This window comes from Geotrypetes seraphini, chromosome 7, assembly GCF_902459505.1.
Source record: "Geotrypetes seraphini chromosome 7, aGeoSer1.1, whole genome shotgun sequence".
NCBI lineage: Eukaryota > Metazoa > Chordata > Amphibia > Gymnophiona > Dermophiidae > Geotrypetes > Geotrypetes seraphini.
This window is the reverse complement of record NC_047090.1, coordinates 83,591,614-83,610,223: the sequence shown is the minus strand read 5'-3', so window position 1 is coordinate 83,610,223 and position 18,610 is coordinate 83,591,614. Positions and strand designations below refer to the sequence as shown.

The window sequence follows — 18,610 nt, the reverse complement described above, 5'->3', positions numbered from 1 at the left end:
GATTCCAATTTGTGTTTGGATCAACGACTAAACGCTACAGAAGCTCAATGTAGTACATTACATGCTGTCTCAGTATCTGCTGTTAAAGATTCTACTGTGATACATGCTAAAATAGAATCAATGGAAAATATGTATAGAGCGAGAAATCTCCGCTTGGTCAATTTCCCTGTAACTCATTTGTTATCACCTAAAATTTTGTTAAGGAAATTTTTTAAAGAAATACTGGGATTGCCCAATGCGGAGAATTTTCCAATAAACAATTATTACTATGTTCCTCAAAAAAAAAAAAAAAAAGGAATCTGCCCAGGAAGTGGACCATTTGGTTACAACTGAAATTAATTTAACTGAATTTTTGGAAGATACTCAAGATATGATTCAGAGTCGGTCCACCCTGGTAATAACATGCGTAAGTGAGATAGACAAAATGTTAATCATGAAACTTTACTTTAAAAATAGGTTAACAAAGTTTTGTGGTGATTTGGTTAGAATTTTTCCTGATGTCTCTAGAGCTACTCAATTTAGAAGGAAAGAGTTTTTGAGGTTAAAAGTTAGAGTTTTGGCCCTAGAGGCATCTTTTTATCTGAAATTTCCCTGTAAGTATTTAGTCAAGTTACAAGATGTTGAATATATTTTTTGGGACCCCATTCAATTACAACAGTTTTTAGTTGCTCGTGAACAGAAATAATTTTGTTTCATCGCTAAGAAATAAAGAGGAGAAATAAATCCCTATTATAGTAAGGAATGATTCAAGGTCTGCGAAGGTGAGCTGAGAATTATTTCCTTTATCTTTTCTTTTACTTTTTTTTTTTGTTGTTGAAATTAGTATCATGTCTCCCCTTTTAGTGGGCTTAAAAAGGAATTATGTATGATTGATTATGTTTTCTGTTTTGGTGTTACCTTTTTTTTTTTTTCCTGTATTATTGGATAATGTATTATTCAAAGTATAATAAAAAAAACTTATTGAACATAAAAAAAAGAAACAATGATAATAGGTAGGGTCCCTGCCTATATCATTGTGTTTTTTAAGCATCTCATTTTCTTTTCTGGGGCATTTTCGTAGTCATTCAATGATGTGTCACAATATCAAAATATAGCATTACGATTCTGCAAATTGGCACTTTGCAAAATAAAATAACTCTTTTCAGCTACAGTGTGGCAAAATAAAGCTCAGAATTAAGAATTTGGTTGGGCTGAGAACCTTTCAGCACCCCATTGTAATTGACTATCCTTTCTGATGTCTGCTCTTTTTCCTCCCTTAACCAGTTATGTTTATAGTTCATTGTAAAGTCTTCACAGTCTGCATTTTTTTTAAAGAGCAGAATGTGAAAAATATATAAATTTTGCAAAAGAACTTAAGAATTGCAATACCTAAGACAAAGCAAAAGCCCATCAAGCCCAGTATCCTGTTTCCAACAGTGGCCAATCCAGGTCCCAAGTACCTAGCTATATCCCAAGTAGTAAACAGATTTTTTTGCTGCTTCTCCTTAGGAATAAACAGTGGATTTCCCCAAGCCATCTCAATAATAGCCTATGGACTTTCCTTTTAGGAAATTTTAGATGAAAGTGGGAATTTGTGTCATTGATCTTCACAAAATACATAATACTTTCAGTATGAAAGAAAAATTATAGAAGTATGAAAAAAGTAATCAAAAATCACACGTTTTGTCACAGCAAACTCAGGGCCTACCTCTGCCCAATCGCAATAGTTTTGCTGATTTCAAATACTCTTGGATCAAGAATCAAGCAGCTGCTTTGTATAATGTGAATTTGAAGCAAAGTTTTAAACATGGTGAAAATAGAATGACTTTATAGCACAATTATTTCAGTTCTAAGGTTCTAGTGGGAAAAGCCTGTGAGAACATTTTAATGTGTTTGAATATACTGTTTCTCCAAAAATCAGTAAGCATAGATCAATGTTCCCTCTAAGCTGTATGGGAATCCTCCAATCTCATTCCTGTCAGTGGCAGTGGTGGTGAGGGGTGATACCTCAATATTGAGTTTTTAATAGTAATGTAGTCATTAGGACAGGCAGGTCTTTGGACAAGTTCTACAGTACCTCCAGTCTCTTGCTATTGAAAATGTGATACTGAAACAGCCAAACAGGAGAAGAGCACCTCACCTTGAGGGACCAGCAGAGCAACAAGAAAAGGCAAGGGGAGGTGCCAAGAAAATCTTTATTCAAAACGTTTCGAATAAAGATTTTTCTTGGCTGAAAGGACTCCCTCCCCTTGCCTTTTCTTGTTGCTATACTGAAACAGCCACCACTGGTAGGAATGTAAGTGAAAGTCTTCTGCAGAGGTTAGAGAGAACATTAGCATGGATTAAAGAAATTCCTGACAGAGGTCACTGAGGCCTAAGTTTACTTTAAATTAACTACAATGCTCTTTAGCTGAGACTGGGAAGATGTTGAGTAACATTAAGATTCCCCATCCAGGTCATGTTTGTAGAGTAGCAAGAGGGAAGTTGTTACTGACAAAAAGCCAGATGGGGGCTAACTTTTTATAAAGCTTTTCCATGTACAGTACACTCCCAAAGTTCATGGGGGTTCTGTTTTAGGAACCCCCGTAAATTTTGAAGAACTGCGAATGCGGTTTTTTGCCTGTCAAGGCAGGAGAGGGCAACTGGAGCACTGGCGGGTGAAGAAAATCACTCGCGTTCTGCTCCAACCGCTTTTTCCTGTAGTAAAGTCGGGCTACACCAATCAGGAGCTGCTTTGATACACAGCTCCTGATTGGTGTTGCCCGACTTTACTACAGGAAGAGGCAGTCGGAGCAGATCGTGAATGAGTGGGGGAACACTGTATACCCCTTTGGCCAGTTATGTCAAAGGCAGGTATAGCAAATTTAAAATAAACTATACTACAATTATTAAAACATGGGAAAAGAGCTCTTATAAAATTGAATGTGGGCCTACAAGAGTAAAACACTAGGGGGCAGTCTTTCCGCGTGCCTTTGTGGACTTGGGCATTTCAGAGGGCTTAGGGTGGAATTGTTATATACATTGATATACCTTTTCCCTGCAGCCCGCGATGACTGTGCATCTGACACTACACTGTAGTGGAACCCTCTCCAGGAATCTCCTTGAGTCCTGACTCCCCCACCTACCACTTCCCTGCTGCTGAAATTTAAAATTTTAGGGCAGTCAGCGGTACAACAAAGCCAGTCTCTCGCCGTCAGCCTGTCCCTGAAGTATTCTTTCTGCAGCACTTTCTTGTCCCGCATAGGCAGAACACTTCAGAAAATATTTCTGGGGTAGGCCGATAGCGGCTTCGTTAGCCATTGGCTGCCCAAAGATTTTTACATTTCAGCAGTGGGGGAGTCAGGAACTAGGGACAGGTTGTACCATAGGATCCAGCTGAGAGGGGAGGGCTGGGGTTGGGAATGAGGGAAGGATATGCATGGGCTGCCGGGGTGGGGGGTGTTTGGGAAAGGAAGAAGGACAGATACTGTATCGGCTGGGAGGGGGTTGGGAAGGACAGAGGCTGCACAGGCTTGGGGGTTAGGAAGGGAGGGAAAGAAATGCTGCCAGTGGGTGAGGGAAGAGAAATAGACAATACTTGGACATGGGTGTGTGGAGTGGGAGGGAAAGCGAGATGGTATACCATGGGGAAGAGGGAGAATTGTTGGACATGATAGTGGTGGAGAGGAGGGAGAAATGCTACACTGGGAGGGAGGAGAGATGTCAGATTCTGGAGAAGGGTGATGGAAGGAGGGATGAGAGAGATGTCAGACCACTGGAATGGGAAGGAGGGACGAGATAAGAAATACTTCTTATGGTTAGTTGGGAATAGGGGAGAAGAAAGAAGGAGGAGATAGTACACAAGGATAGATGGGAAGGGAAGACTTGGAAAAGCAGATAGATTTTGTGAAGAAAGCAGAAAAATGGAAGAAAGTTTAATGTTAAAAGTAAATGCTAAAGGGGGTGGAAAAGTGGGTGCGTCTTATGGAGCGAAGACGTCTCACCCCCCTCCTCCCAGTACCTTTATAAAACACCACCTACCCTTTAAAAACATGGCCTGCCCGCTGGCCCTTCCTTTTAAAACACCCCCCACCCCGCAGTATCTTTTAAAACCCCCTTAAGCCTGGTGGTCCAGCGGTGTATGGGCTGACAGGAGCGTGCTTTCTGCGCTGCTGCCTGGGCCCACCCTGCTTTCTGAATGGCTGCATCAGTTCTCGCAGAAGTAGTAGGTTTCCTGTGCAAGCAGTACTGCTCTAGTTTGGCCTAGAATGTAAATTTAAGTAAAATGGATATGTGACTGAAAATAATTGTTGCTCATTTGGATAAATAGACAGGCAGGGAATGAGTGACAGTGATGGAACTGATATTAACTTCATCTTTTTTTTTTTTTTAATTCTCTAGGTGAAGGAAATCAGCTGGGGCTGACTTAGTTCTGTTTCTCCCTTCAAGTTGCTCTGGCGTGAACACATCATTGCGGGGTTTTTTTTATTTTTGTGAGGTTTTATTTTGGGATTTTTTTTTTCCCCGTTTTCCCACCCCTTAGAAAAAGAGACTTACTGTAGCTATGGCTGACGTGGACCCTGACACATTGCTGGAATGGTTACAAATGGGACAGGGAGATGAAAGGGACATGCAGCTCATAGCCTTGGAGCAGCTGTGCATGCTACTGTTGATGTCGGACAACGTTGATCGTTGTTTTGAAACGTAAGTACTTCTGTTTGTCTGACTTTATTTAATTTAAATAGCACCTGTTGGCAAGTCTCTCTTCTGAGAGTTTTATTGTAAACTTAAATGAAGTGAATGTTTTGTTGACATATTGGGCTTCCTTCTAAAAAGTACTGTATGTGTCTAACACAAAGTTAAGAATACAAGACATATTTCAACTCTGTTGCAAAGTTGTTTGACTGGGCCAGAAGAGGAATAAAATATAGGAACACCATAGCAAGCATGGTATGGTAAACTGCAGTGATTCTCAAACTTTCCTTTTTTTATGGCCTAAAATATTTTTCATACACTGAAGAAGAACCTCCATCTCCCAGAATTACATGTAAGTTCCAGATAGTTGGGCAGAAATGATCTTCAGTTGCTCCTACTTGTGCCGGCTCCACTGACAAAATAGCTGCTGGGAAATGTATATAGCAGATGTCTTTTTGTATTGTGTTCAACAGAAAAAGGAAATGTGTTTTTGTTTTCATTTCTCCAGTATTGAATTACTTACTGAGTTTAACTTTTTGGAGTTCAAATTCAATTTTTGTCTACTCAATTTTGTTTCTAATTTGTGATTTTTTTTTGTTTTGTATTTAGTGAGAGTCTTTCAGTGTGATAGTAATCCACAAAAGAAGAGATTTAGGCCCGGATTCTGTATAGGACGCCCGGTCTCAGAAGCCGGTGGGCGCCCTATATAGAATCGGGCTTAAGGCCGCCTAAAATAAACCCAATTCTGTAACCGACGTCCATGTTACAGTTGCCAGTTAGACAATCGGGTTATTGTAGACACGGCTGCTACACTTATCGCGGCAAGGGATTTCCCTGCTGCAATAAGTATAGTGGTTGCGGCCGCCAATCCCCCCTACCCCACCCAAATGAACGCGGCAGGAGGAATGCCCAATCCCTCCTGCCCGTAACACACCCCACCCGCCCCGAACGAACGCGGCAGGAGAGATGCCCAATCCCTTCTACACGGAACAACCCCCACCCCCCGAAGATCGCTGGCAGGAGGGTGCCCAATCCCTCCTGCCAGAACACCCCCCCTGCTAACCTTTAAAGATGGATGGACGGGTCTTCTCACCATACAGCCAGCAGGCCCGCCTCCGTCGGAATGAGGCGGGCCTTCCTGGTGCATTGTAGGATGCCAATGTGCCTGAGGCCCCGCCCAATCAGGCCGTAAGCGCCTCCCTGGTGCATCCCACAATGCACCGAGAAGGGGCAGGCCCGTCTCGTTCCGACGAAGGCGGGCCTGCCGGATGGACGATGGGAAGACCCTTCCGTCCGTCCTTCTTTAAAGGTTAGTGAGAGGGGGTTCTTTGGGGAGGTCTGGGGGGGTGGAGTTTCCGCAATCTTCAAGGAGGGTGTTCCGGCAGGAGTGATTGGGCACGCTCCTGCTGGCGTTCTTCGGGGGAGTGTCCTGGCAGGAGAGATAACGCATCCCTCCTGCCGCGTTTGTTCAGGGGGTGGGGGACTGGCAGCTGCGGCCGCTATACTTGTCACAGCAGCGAGATCCCTTGCTGTGATAAGTGTAGCGGCCGCGTCTACTTACAATGTACATTGTACGTGTCTCCTACTGGCCTTGGGAGATGTGTACGGCCACCTAGGTTTGCCTAAGGCTACGCCTAACTTTAGGTGAGCTTAAGGTGGGCTTGCAGTCCTCCCTATGCTCTCGGAGGTGCCTCCAATGTAGGTGGCCTGCCTGGGGAGATTTTTTTTTTTTTAAAGTGCGTCCTGATTGGCTGGTTAGACAGCTCTAGGACACCTACAGCTGCCTACAATTGGGACACAGTTTACAGAATCCGGACCTTAATGTTTGCTCAAAAATAATAAAAATATCCCACAATTGAAAGTAAACTATTATAATAAAACTTACTTCATTAATTTTATAGATACAAAGGACCTCATACACCCTGGACATTAATTGATTTTTTTTTTTTGCATATCCTTACTGGGATGGTGTATTCATCATTGGTCTTTAACAAAGTATCTGAATATTTAAATTATTTGTGCATATACCTGCATTAAAAGATGACTGAGTTAGGGGACGTGTCTCTTTAGGGCTGCCCAGGTCCCTCTTTCTTTCTCTCTTTTGCTCTGGCTCTCTTGATTTTGGTGGCACTGGTCTTTGCCTTTGGCATCCCCTGCACTAGCCCCTCCCTCCCACCAGGATTTTCAGGTATTTTGTTGGTCTTGTGTTCCCGGACTTGTAATTGGCTATAATGGGGGTGGAGGGGAGGGAGGGCCTTGGCTACTTGGTTGTTTACTGTTTTGATACCTTGTCTTTATATACCTTCTTGGGATTGTGATTTTATTTTTTGATATGTTGCAGTATTTGGGCTTGGTGGGATTATACCTCTTTGGTCTACCCTTTTTTTACTGTATTTTTGTACTGTTTAAGGTTTTCTTGTTGGCTACTCAATAAAAAGATTTTATTCTAAAAGATGACTGAGTGCCATGGATATACAGTAAAACCTTGGAATGCAAGTGTTTTGCAAGACAAGCAAAAAACATTTTATTAAATTTTAACTTGATATTCAAGCAATGTCTTGCAATACAAGTACATACGGTATACACACCACAACTGAGCTTCAGGAGTGTAGTGACTATTCTAAATGAGCGAGGTCTTGCAATACAAGTACGTATAGTATTTTGTATTAAAGTTTTTGGGTTGTGGAACGAATCTTCTGAGTTTCCATTATTTCCTATGGGGAAATTCGCTTTGATATACGAGTGCTTTAGATCAGTGTTTTTCAACCTTTTTATACCCGTGGACTGGCAGAAATAAAAGAATTATTTTGTGGACCGGCAAACTACTAAGACTGAAATTAAAAAAACACATTTCCGCCCCGTCTTCACAAGCTCGGTCCCCACAAACCATCTGATCCCATCTGCACAAGCCTCAGTTATGATTTTATATTGAACGTATTTTATTAAAGTATAAAAAGAAACAATATTCTGTACAATTGTCATTTTATAAATACAAATATACAGAGCAAGGACCAACAAAACCCCTGTCTCCCCTCCCCTTCACATATATCCCCTCTACTATCAAGAAAACTGAAACAAGCCAAATTATTACAGAATGCTACACAGAAATATCATGCTAACAGAATACTGCAGTTACACATGACTGGAATAGTGTTAAGGGAGTGCCCCCAGGTCAGAGAGAGACCTAAGCCAGCTGGAAGCTAAAGAAGTACTGCCTGGGCTTTGCAGTTCCCAGTTATGTCTCTAGCAGGATATATATTTCAAATCTGATATATTCTAATGACAAAATAGAAATAAAATGATATTTTTTCTACCTTTTGTTGTCTCTGGTTTCTGCTTTTATCTTCTTTTCATTCTTTTCCTTCCAGCGTCTGCCCTGTCTCTTCAATCTAGCATCTGCCCGTTCCATCCACTGTCTGCCCCTTCCATAAACTGTTTTTATCCCAGGACAAGCAGGCAGCATATTCCCACACATGGGTGACGTCACCGACGGAGCCCTGCAGCGGACAGCCTCGAAAGCAAACTTGCTTGAAGATCTCGATCTTTCGAGAGCTGCACCGCGCATGCGCGCGTGCCTTCCCGCCCGAACTAGGGGGCGCATCTCCTGAGAGGATCCTCAGTTCGTTTAATTCCGCGGAGACAAGAAGACACGTTTTTCTTCAGCACTTTTGCCTTCTCTTCACCGCGGCTGTTTCTTTTTTTTCACAAAGTTCGGTCGCTGTGCTTTAATTTATTTCTCCTTTCTCCAAAAAAAAAAAATACTTGAATTTTTGTTTCTCTTTTATACTTGTCCGGCCGGTGAGCCTTGGGCCTAGGCCCAATTGCTCCTTCCGTTTGACACGGACTTTATTTTTTCTATATCCCGGCCTCTCACCGGGTTTAAACGTTGTCGTCAGTGTAATCGTGTGATTTCGGTCACCGATCCCCACTGTCGCTGTCTACAGTGTCTGGGTCCTTCCCATTCACCAGAAGATTGTCATCGTTGCTTCACTCTCACTCCACGGGCTTTTCGACGCAGGTGCGCCCAATTTTTTTCAACTTTTCGGAGACATGGAGCAACCTTCGGATTCGACTTCGACCTCAGCGGCTGCCCCGGTATCGAAGGCTTCAACTCAGACAGCATCGACTACGGTCTCGAAGGCTTCGACCCAAGTTCCGGCTGGAGCTTCGGTCTCGAAGGCCTCGACCTTGCCTGCTTCGGTTCCCTCGAAGACGGTGTCCTCGGTGAAATCTGCAATGGGGGGTAAGTCTCCGGGTTCTCTTTCAGGTACCGTACCCAAGAAGCCACCAGAGTCTTCTGCACGTCCATCTTCCAAGCGTACCTCCAAGACAAGGGAATACTCACCTTCGAGGTCGCCCTCTTCGGAGCGTACTGCTGCACCTACGAAATCAGAACCTTCTGTCTCGGTGCCGATGCTGGAAGACATGCTCAAATCTATACTGATCACACAGATTTCCTCTTTAGTGGCTCAATTGGTCCCGTCCTCGACCTTGCCTCGGGTGGATCAGCCTGTCACCCAGCCGGAGCATCCAGTATCTCAAGGCCGATCCCGGACACCGAAGAGAATACCTTCATCAGATTCTTCTCCAGACTCACCTCCTTCGAAGCACCGGTCGAAGCCTTCGAGACATAGTGCTTCTAAGCTTCGGAGGGAGTCTTCGGCTTTGGATACCGAGACTTCTCTGCCCCATTCTTCGAAGTCGAAGCACAGATCTCGACACCATCGAGCATCGACTCGAAGTCCTTCTCGACCGAAGACTCCTCCATCGAAACCGGCTCGTCGAGACACTTCGCCTCAGACCTCGACTCATTCAGTACCACGTACACCTGGTACTTCTCCATCCAGGAGCCTTAAGAGAAAACATTCTCTTACTCCACCTCACAGTGCAGCTTCTTCGGTGACTCTACGCCTTGACTCGGAACCACTGTCACCATATTCCAGAGAGGCTTCTCCTTCATACTCAGCAATCCCTAGATCTCGCAGTGTGTCTCCTGAGGAAGCATCTGATTCCAAATCTATTTCATTCGCCAAATTTATTTTCGATATGGGACAAGCTCTCAAACTAGATCTTCATTCTGATTCTAAATATACTCCTGAATATTTAGCAGATATGGAGCTTCCTCATCCACCTAAAGAGTCACTCCGTTTACCCGTTACTCCTGTTCTCAAACAAACCTTTGTTCGTAACATGGAGACTCCTTATTCCATCACTGCCATTCCTTCTAAATTGGAATCTCGTTATCGAACAGTTCCATGTAAGGGTTATGAAAAATCTCAACTTTCTCATCAATCCCTGGTAGTGGAATCATCTTTGAAGAAAGCACATCCTTCTAAAATCTACGCTTCAGTTCCTCCAGGCAGAGAAGGTCGTACCATGGATAAGTTTGGTCGCCGTTTATACCAGAATTCTATGATGGCAAATAGAGTTCTTAATTATAGCTACATTTTTACTTCTTACTTCAACCATTTTCTGAAGATATTACCATCTTTTTACCCGGATATCTCCACAACTCGTCTTTCAGAATTCAAACTCATCCTCAAGACTCTCTCTCAATTGCGACTCTTCATGTTACAAGCCTCATATGATGCTTTTGAACTCTCCTCTCGAGTATCTGCCTTTGCAGTAGCCATGCGTCGCTTAGCATGGTTACGTATTGTTGACATGGATCCCAATCTTCAAGATCGATTGGCGAATCTCCCTTGTCAGGGTAATGAATTGTTCGATGACTCTATTGAAGCAGCTACCAAGCGTCTCTCAGAACATGAACGCTCTTTTGCTTCCCTCATTCGACCAAAACCCAAACCTGCACCAACTAGAGGTTTCAAACAGACTCCACGTCGTTATCCTCAGAAAACGACTCCTGCTTTTTCCAGGCTTCCTCCTCGCCGTCCTCCTCAACAACAGCGCCAGCAAAAGTCTCAGACTCCTGCTGCCACCAAACCAGCTCAGTCTTTTTGACAGTCTCAGCCTGAGCATTCCAATTTCTCTATTTCCAAATTCTCCCCTCCCCATAGGGGGTCGTCTGTCCACATTTTATCACCAGTGGGAGCTCATTACATCAGATCTCTGGGTGCTTTCCATCCTACGAGAGGGATACTCTCGTCGGTTGCTGCAGGTGCCTCCAGATCGCCATCCAAGAGAGTGTCCTTCCGATCAGTCGCATCTTCCCCTTCTTCTTCAAGAAGCTCAGGCTCTGCTTCGCCTGCGAGCTGTCGAGGAAGTTCCTCTTCCACAAAGGAACTTGGGATTCTACTCCCGTTATTTTATAGTTCCCAAAAAGACGGGGGATTTGCGACCGATCCTGGATCTCAGAGCTCTCAACAAATATCTAGTCAAAGAGAAATTTCGAATGCTCACTCTGCCAACTTTATATTCCTTAATGGATCAAGGGGATTGGATGTGTTCCCTCGATCTCAGAGGCGTATACTCATATCCCTATTCATCCAGCATTTCCCAAGTACCTCAGATTCCAAGTAGAGGAAGCCTTCATTTACAGTACCGAGTTCTCCCCTTCGGGTTGGCTTCTTCTCCCAGAGTTTTCACAAAATGTCTAGTGGTGGTGGCTGCAGCTCTTCGCAACCAGGGTCTCCAATATTTCCATACCTCGACGACTGGCTCATCAAAGCTCCCTCCTTTTCAGGGGTTATTGCAGCGACCCAACAGACTATTCTTTTTCTACAAAGTTTGGGATTTCACATCAACTTTCCCAAATCTCAGTTGACTCCTTCTCAGTCTCTCCAGTTCATAGGAGCAACTCTGGACACTATCAATCTGAGAGCCTACCTTCCACAACCACGTCAGGCCGCTCTTCTTCAGATTTCTCAAAAAGTCTTCCAACTTTCAACTGTTCCAGCACGAAAGATGATGGTTCTGCTCGGTCACATGGCTTCTACAGTTCATGTGATTCCTTTTGCCAGACTTCACCTTTGTATTCCTCAATGGACACTGGCATCCCAATGGCAGCAATCCGTGGATCCACCAACTCGACTGATTTACATAACTCCTTCATTGCGGAAGTCTCTCCATTGGTGGATGCTCTCTTTGAATCTTTCAAGAGGCTTGCTGTTCCACCCTCTTCCTCATCAGAAAGTCCTCACAACCGACTCGTCAACGTATGCATGGGGAGCTCATGTGGACGGTCTTCGCACTCAGGGTCTCTGGACTCAAGCAGACCGTCGGTGTCATATCAATCTGTTGGAACTCAGAGCGATATTCTATGCTCTCAAAGCTTTTCAACATCTCCTTCACAACATGGTGATTCTTGTACGTACCGACAACCAGGTAGCCATGTATTATGTCAACAAACAGGGAGGGACGGGATCTCATTCCCTATGTCAAGAAGCTCTGAAATTGTGGCATTGGGCAATTCTTCACAACCTCTACCTCAGGGCTGTTTACATTCAGGGTCAACACAATTGTTTGGCGGACAAATTGAGTCGTCTTCTACAACCTCACGAATGGACACTCAATTCTCCTACTCTTCACCAAATCTTTGCTCGTTGGGGAACTCCGCAGATAGATCTGTTTGCATCACCTCTCAACTTCAAGCTGCCTCAATTATGCTCCCACATTTACACCCCTCAACGTCTCGAAGCGGATGCGTTTCTACTGGATTGGAGGAATCAGTTCCTTTATGCCTTTCCTCCGTTTCCTCTGATTCTCAAGACTCTAGTCAAACTGAAGTCAGAACATGCCACCATGATTCTGATAGCTCCTCGGTGGCCCAGGCAACCTTGGTTCTCCCTACTACTTCAACTCAGCACCAGGGAGCCTCTACTTCTGCCAATCTTTCCTTCTCTACTCACGCAGAGTCAAGGATCTTTGCTTCATCCCAATCTGCAGTCTCTACACTTAACAGCTTGGTACCTTTCTGCATAACAGACTTTCCTCAATTTTCTCAGTCTGTTCAAGATATATTACTTGCTTCCAGAAAGCCATCAACTAGACAATGTTATGGCCAGAAGTGGACTAGATTTTCTACTTGGTGTTCTACACTTCACTTGCAACCTATCTCGTCCTCCTTAGCATCAGTTCTGGACTACTTGCTTCATTTGTCACAATCTGGACTTCAAACTACATCTATTCGAGTCCATCTTAGTGCTATAGCTGCTTTTCATCAGCCTCTGGATGGAAAACCTCTTTATGCACATCCTATGGTTTCTCGCTTTATGAAAAGACTTCTCAATCTCCATCCACCACTTAAACCACCTCCAGTGGTTTGGGATCTCAATGTTGTTTTAGCTCAACTTATGAAACCTCCTTTTGAACCGCTTGACAAAGCTCACCTCAAATATCTCACTTGGAAAGCTGTGTTCCTGATTGCTCTCACATCTGCTCAACGAGTCAGCGAGTTACAGGCGCTGGTTGCAGATCCACCTTTCACAGTTTTTCATCATGACAAGGTGGTCCTCCGTACTCATCCTAAATTCCTGCCTAAAGTTGTTTCAGAATTTCACATCAATCAGTCTATTGTTCTACCTGTATTTTTTCCAAAGCCTCATTCTCATCCTGGAGAAGTGGCCCTTCATACCTTGGATTGTAAACGTGCCTTGGCTTTCTACCTCCAATGCACTCAACTGCACAGAACATCTCCTCAACTTTTCATCTCATTTGATCCGAATAGGTTGGGACGTCCTATCTCAAAGCGCACAATCTCCAACTGGATGGCTGCTTGCATTTCTTTCTGCTATGCTCAGGCTGGTCTTCCTCTGCAAGGTCGAGTGACGGGCCACAAAGTTAGAGCTATGGCGGCATCTGTAGCTTTCCTCCGATCAACCCCCATTGAGGAAATCTGCAAGGCTGCCACTTGGTCCTCGGTTCATACTTTCACCTCTCATTATTGTTAGACCAAGGTCTAACAATGAAAGACCATGTGGACTCCCTAATCAAAAAAGGGTTTTTCACTCTCTGGAAACTTAGGTCCATTAGAGCATACTTCAACGCTTCAGCTTTCAGAATTCTAGTACAATCCCTAATACTAAACCAACTTGATTATTGCAACATTACCCATCTGGCAATCTCCCAGAAGCAAATGCAGAGACTACAACTAATACAAAACGCAGCAGTCAGGCTGATTTTCGGGCTGAAGAAGTCTGATCACATAACCCCTTCCTACCGACTCCTGCACTGGCTGCCAATGGAGGCACGACGAAGTTCAAGCTGGGATGTCTCTGCTTCAAGGTATTACACGGTTTAGCCCCTAAATACATAACAGACCTCTTCTCATTCCCAACCAACAGACATGAGAGAAGAACACACCTGAAATTAGTCTCCCCACCGGCTAGAGGATGCAAATATAAGAGATACCATCAACAACTTCTATCGTACCAAGCAGCCTTATGGGGCAAAGACCTAGAAAAATTAATTACACACACAAACAAATACGGAGAATTTAGGAAACGCCTAAAAACTTACCTGTTCTCGAAATACCTAGGGAACGAACCAGGACAATAGCCCCCCTTCGTAATACCATCCCAAAACCGAACTTGTAAACTGTTAACCCCTAATCACTAACTATGAATACTCCATTCAATTTATGGAATTTTTCTAATTCTTTGTAAGCCGCATGGCCCTGCAGCATACGAACTGTTGTTATCACGATTAATGTTGTTATAATCAGATGTACACTGCTATACTCTGTAATTCGCTGTCTGTACAATTTCTCTTTATTGTAAACCGCCTAGAAGTCGCAAGATTGTTGGCGGTATATAAGAATAAAGTTGTTATTATTATTATTGTCTGGATACCTTATCCAGGAGGGATGGCCACTTTGGCCAATCTGTCTTGCAAAATCTTTTTTCATAAATTGCCAACTTCCCTCCGTCCCTTTTTACTTAGCTTGGAGGTCACCCATGTGTGGGAATATGCTGCCTGCTTGTCCTGGGATAAAGCACAGTTACTTACCGTAACAGTTGTTATCCAGGGACAGCAGGCAGATATTCCCACGACCCTCCCACCTCCCCTGGTTGGCTTCTTGACTAGGTATCTGAACTGAGGATCCTCTCAGGAGATGCGCCCCCTAGTTCGGGCGGGAAGGCACGCGCGCATGCGCGGTGCAGCCCTCGAAAGATCGAGATCTTCAAGCAAGTTTGCTTTCGAGGCTGTCCGCTGCGGGGCTCCGTCGGTGACGTCACCCATGTGTGGGAATATCTGCCTGCTGTCCCTGGATAACAACTGTTACGGTAAGTAACTGTGCTGTCTCCCCCTGCCATCTCTCCTCTAGACCCCCCTTTTGGTCTGGCATCCATCATCTTACCTCTGTTCCCTCATGGTCTGGGATCTTTCTCCTTTCTTCATCTCTTTCCCTCCCCCTGTGGTTTTTAGCATCTCTCTCTTCTCATTTCCTCCGCTCAGATCTGATATCTCTGTCTCCTTCCCCATTCTCTGGCATCTCTCTCTTCCCTTTCCTTATCTGGCCTTCCTTCTTTATTTTCTGCCTCCGTCTAAATTAAATTCTTTCTTACTATGCAGTTCTCAGTTTCCCTCTTTTCACTGTGTCTGCCTACAGCGCATACCACCTTTTTCCTTCATCCCTCCACTAACTATCATCTTCCCCATCCAGCATATGTCCTTTTTCTTTATTCCTCCTTCCATCCAGTATGTGTTTTCTTTCGCAACTTCCATTCAACATTTGCTCTCCCTTCTCCCCACTTCCATCATCTGCCCATTCTCTCAATCTCTCCATCCACCACAGGCCCTTCTCTCTCCCTTCCTCTTACCTTTCATTCCAATTTTGGCAACAAGATCGGCAACGCCACCCCCCACGATGACACTCCCCGGTATCAACAGCACTTCAGATCGGCAACGTGGTGTTCAGTCCAAAGCTTCCCTCTGACTCGAACTGCCTGGGCGGAAACAGGAAGCTTAGTGCTGTTGATGCCGGGGGGAGAAGGAGGCCTCTTGCCAAACTTGAGTGCCGTCGCAGGAGTGGGGAGGCCCGTTGCCAATCTTGAATTGCGTTGCAAGGGGGGGGGGCACAAATGCTGCTCATCACTGTTGCAGCCCAGATGCTGCCGAAGGCCCCAATCTGATCTTACCGGCCCTGAGTGGACCGGCAGGATTTTTCTACAGACCAGCACTGGTCTGCGGAGTGGCAGTTGAAGAACAGTGCTTTAGATTACAAGCATGCTTCTGGAATTAATTATGCTCGCAAACCAAGGTTTTACTGTAGTAAGAAAAAGGAGCACTTAACTTCAGAAGCGGTGACCCAGGTAATATATTCACCACAAAAGAGCCAACAGATGGTTGTTGATTGTCTTGCACAGAGAGCAGCACTGCCCCTGAGGAAACAGAGATGTGAAATGGTTAGGCAACTGTCGGGCAAAGCAAATTAAGTACTCTTTTTTTTTTTTTTTTTCCTACTATATCCGTTGCACTCGGTCATCTTTGAATGCACATGTATGCACAAATAATTTAAATATTCAGATACTTTGTTAAAGACCAATGATAAATACACTACCCCAGTAAGGACATGAAAAAATCAATTAATGTCTTGGGTGTATGAGGTCAGGGTGTATGAGGTCCATTAACATAAGAAATGCCTTCACCGAATCAGACCTTTGGTCCATCTAGTCCGGTGACCCGCACACGCGGAGGCTCAACTAGGTGCTTGCTAATGAAGGCCTAGGTGGTCCCAGATGAGACCTTGTTTACCTATATTCCTCAATGTGATTAGCAAGGAGGTGTGCATCCAACTTGCTCTTGAATCCTATAGTGGAGGTATCCATCACAACCTCCTCCGGGAGAGCGCTCCAAGCGTCCACCACTCGCTGTGTGAAACAGAACTTCCTAACATTTGTCCTGGGCCTGTCACCTCTCAACTTCAGTCCATGACCCCTCGTCCGAGTCACATTTGACAACGTGAATAACGCTGCATCTTGCAGCGCTATTCATGTTATCAACAAGATAATGATGTGGAGCCATGAAACATAAAGTTATGCAACATTTTTCTTGCCACTTCAATTTCAATGAGGCAAATGCATCTAGTAAATGGGCAAAGGTATAGGGAAACCAAGCCATTGTGACATCACCGATGAGGTTGGCTCTTAGGCATTGGTGGAATGAGGCATTATGACATCACAAGACGAGGGGCCGCTGAAAAGTTCTCAGCCCAACCAAGACGAGAATGATGCGGAGCCAAGAAACCCACAACCTATTCCGCACTTTTCGTTTCAATGATATGAAATGAAAAGTGTCAAGAAAAGTGTGGAATAACTCGCAAGCCTCATGGCTCCACATCACTCTCCTCCCGGCTGGGCTGAGAACCCCTCAGTGGCCTCTTGTATGTAAATGTTAGTGTCTAAGTTATCAAATTGCTCCCTAATGTATCTGTAAAATTCATAAAGTAGGCTGTATTATAATAGTTTACTCTCAATTGTGGGATAGCGTGATTGTAATGGCAGGTTTGGAGCATTTGGAGGAAAGGGAATTAGAGCCCTTTTTATTTTCTGTCCTGGACACCAGTTTGTCCAACGTAGGCCCTGATCCTTGCTGTAGCTGGTGGGGATCCCCATGCACCACTGAAGACATCCTCCAAAGGTAGCTAGAACTCCCTTCTACCCAGCGTGGCAGTCACTAGCAGCATCCTTGAGCCACTGGTGTGCCAGCATCTGTGGCTTAGGGACATTGCTGTTGCCTGCCAAGCTTGGTAAAAAATAAGTTTTGGCCAACTTTGGAGGAAGTCTTCAGCTGACATAGCTTGAGGGTCTTCATCAACTGGAATATTTATATTTTATATTTACATTAGAGGCTCTGGCAGAGATCCTTTTACAAAGTATGCATTCTTCCCAAATAATATTTACAAATTAATAAAGTGTCTTTGCTTATTTGTAAATAGGTATCTACTAGAGTTTCAAGTTTATTCAGAAATTTTATAAACTGCCCAATCAACCTTCTAGGCGGTGAACATTATGTTAAAAATGTAATATGGGGTAACTATACATCCTTTGGAAACAGTCATAATTCAAAACATTCAAAAAACAAACAGAAACAAGAAGGAAGAAGGACAGAACTACAATTTATCAAGAAAGAGAACATATAGGGAAAGAACAAAAGGGAGGGTGTAAAAAAAAAATTATTATAATTGATTAAAAGTATGTAGCCCTAAAAAGGGCATTTAGGTCTCGAAAGCATCAAGGAAACGAAATGTTTTTAGTTTTGTTTTAAAATGATTAAGATTTGACTCTTCCCATAAGTGGACAAGAACATTATTCCAAAGAGATGGCACAGTGACAGAAAAAATGGTTGACCTCATTGTATTGATAAACTTCAAAGATGGGACAGATAGCAAATTTTTAGACACAGATCTTAAAGACTTAGATGAACTATATGGAATAAGCAGGTTATTGATAAATTCTGGTTGACTATTTTGTCTAGTTTTATAAGTCAGTAAAATAATTTTATATGTGATTCTATGTTCAACCGGAAGCCAATGTGCTTTATACAGCACATTACAGTAATCAATGCAGGAAATCACAAGGGAATGGGACAAAATATTTAGGGAAGTAGAGCCTCTAATTCAGTAGCATAATGAACTAACTACTTCTGAAGTTTATATAGATGGACAGGAATGGGTTTAATTCTAACAAGGACAAATTTGATTCCAGTGGGGATGGGTTTGATTTCTGTCCCTGTGCAACTCTCTAATTTGAACTGTATGCTGAAGTGGATAGGGCGCCAATGAAGTGACTTGAGGAGAAGGGTCATATGGCATAACGACACTGGTGGATAATAAGTCATGCAGCAGCATTTTGAACGGGAAAGAGATGGTTTTAGTGGCAGACCTGTGAGAAGCAAATTTCAGTAATCTAGGTGAGAGGTGATGAGTGTGGATAAGGGTTTTGGTAGTGTGTTCAGAAAGGAAAGGTCAGATTTTATTGATGAAGGGATAGGCTTTAGCGATCTGTTGGATTTGTGCAGAGAAAGAGAAGTCAAAGATGGCACCGAGTTTGCGAGA

The 18,610-nt window shown here is 43.8% G+C and overlaps 1 protein-coding gene across 10 annotated transcripts in view; it reads left to right on the top strand.

The window, feature by feature from the left end:
• The window catches only part of HECTD1 (HECT domain E3 ubiquitin protein ligase 1), a 365,311-nt gene that overhangs the window by 7,812 nt on the left and 338,889 nt on the right, over positions 1-18,610 (top strand). For all 10 annotated transcript variants that reach the window (XM_033952151.1, XM_033952152.1, XM_033952156.1 and 7 more), the window contains exon 2: positions 4,360-4,662. In XM_033952151.1, coding sequence (XP_033808042.1) covers positions 4,523-4,662 — 140 coding nt within the window. In that variant the 5' untranslated portion in view covers positions 4,360-4,522. The remainder of the gene's footprint in view (positions 1-4,359; positions 4,663-18,610) is intronic.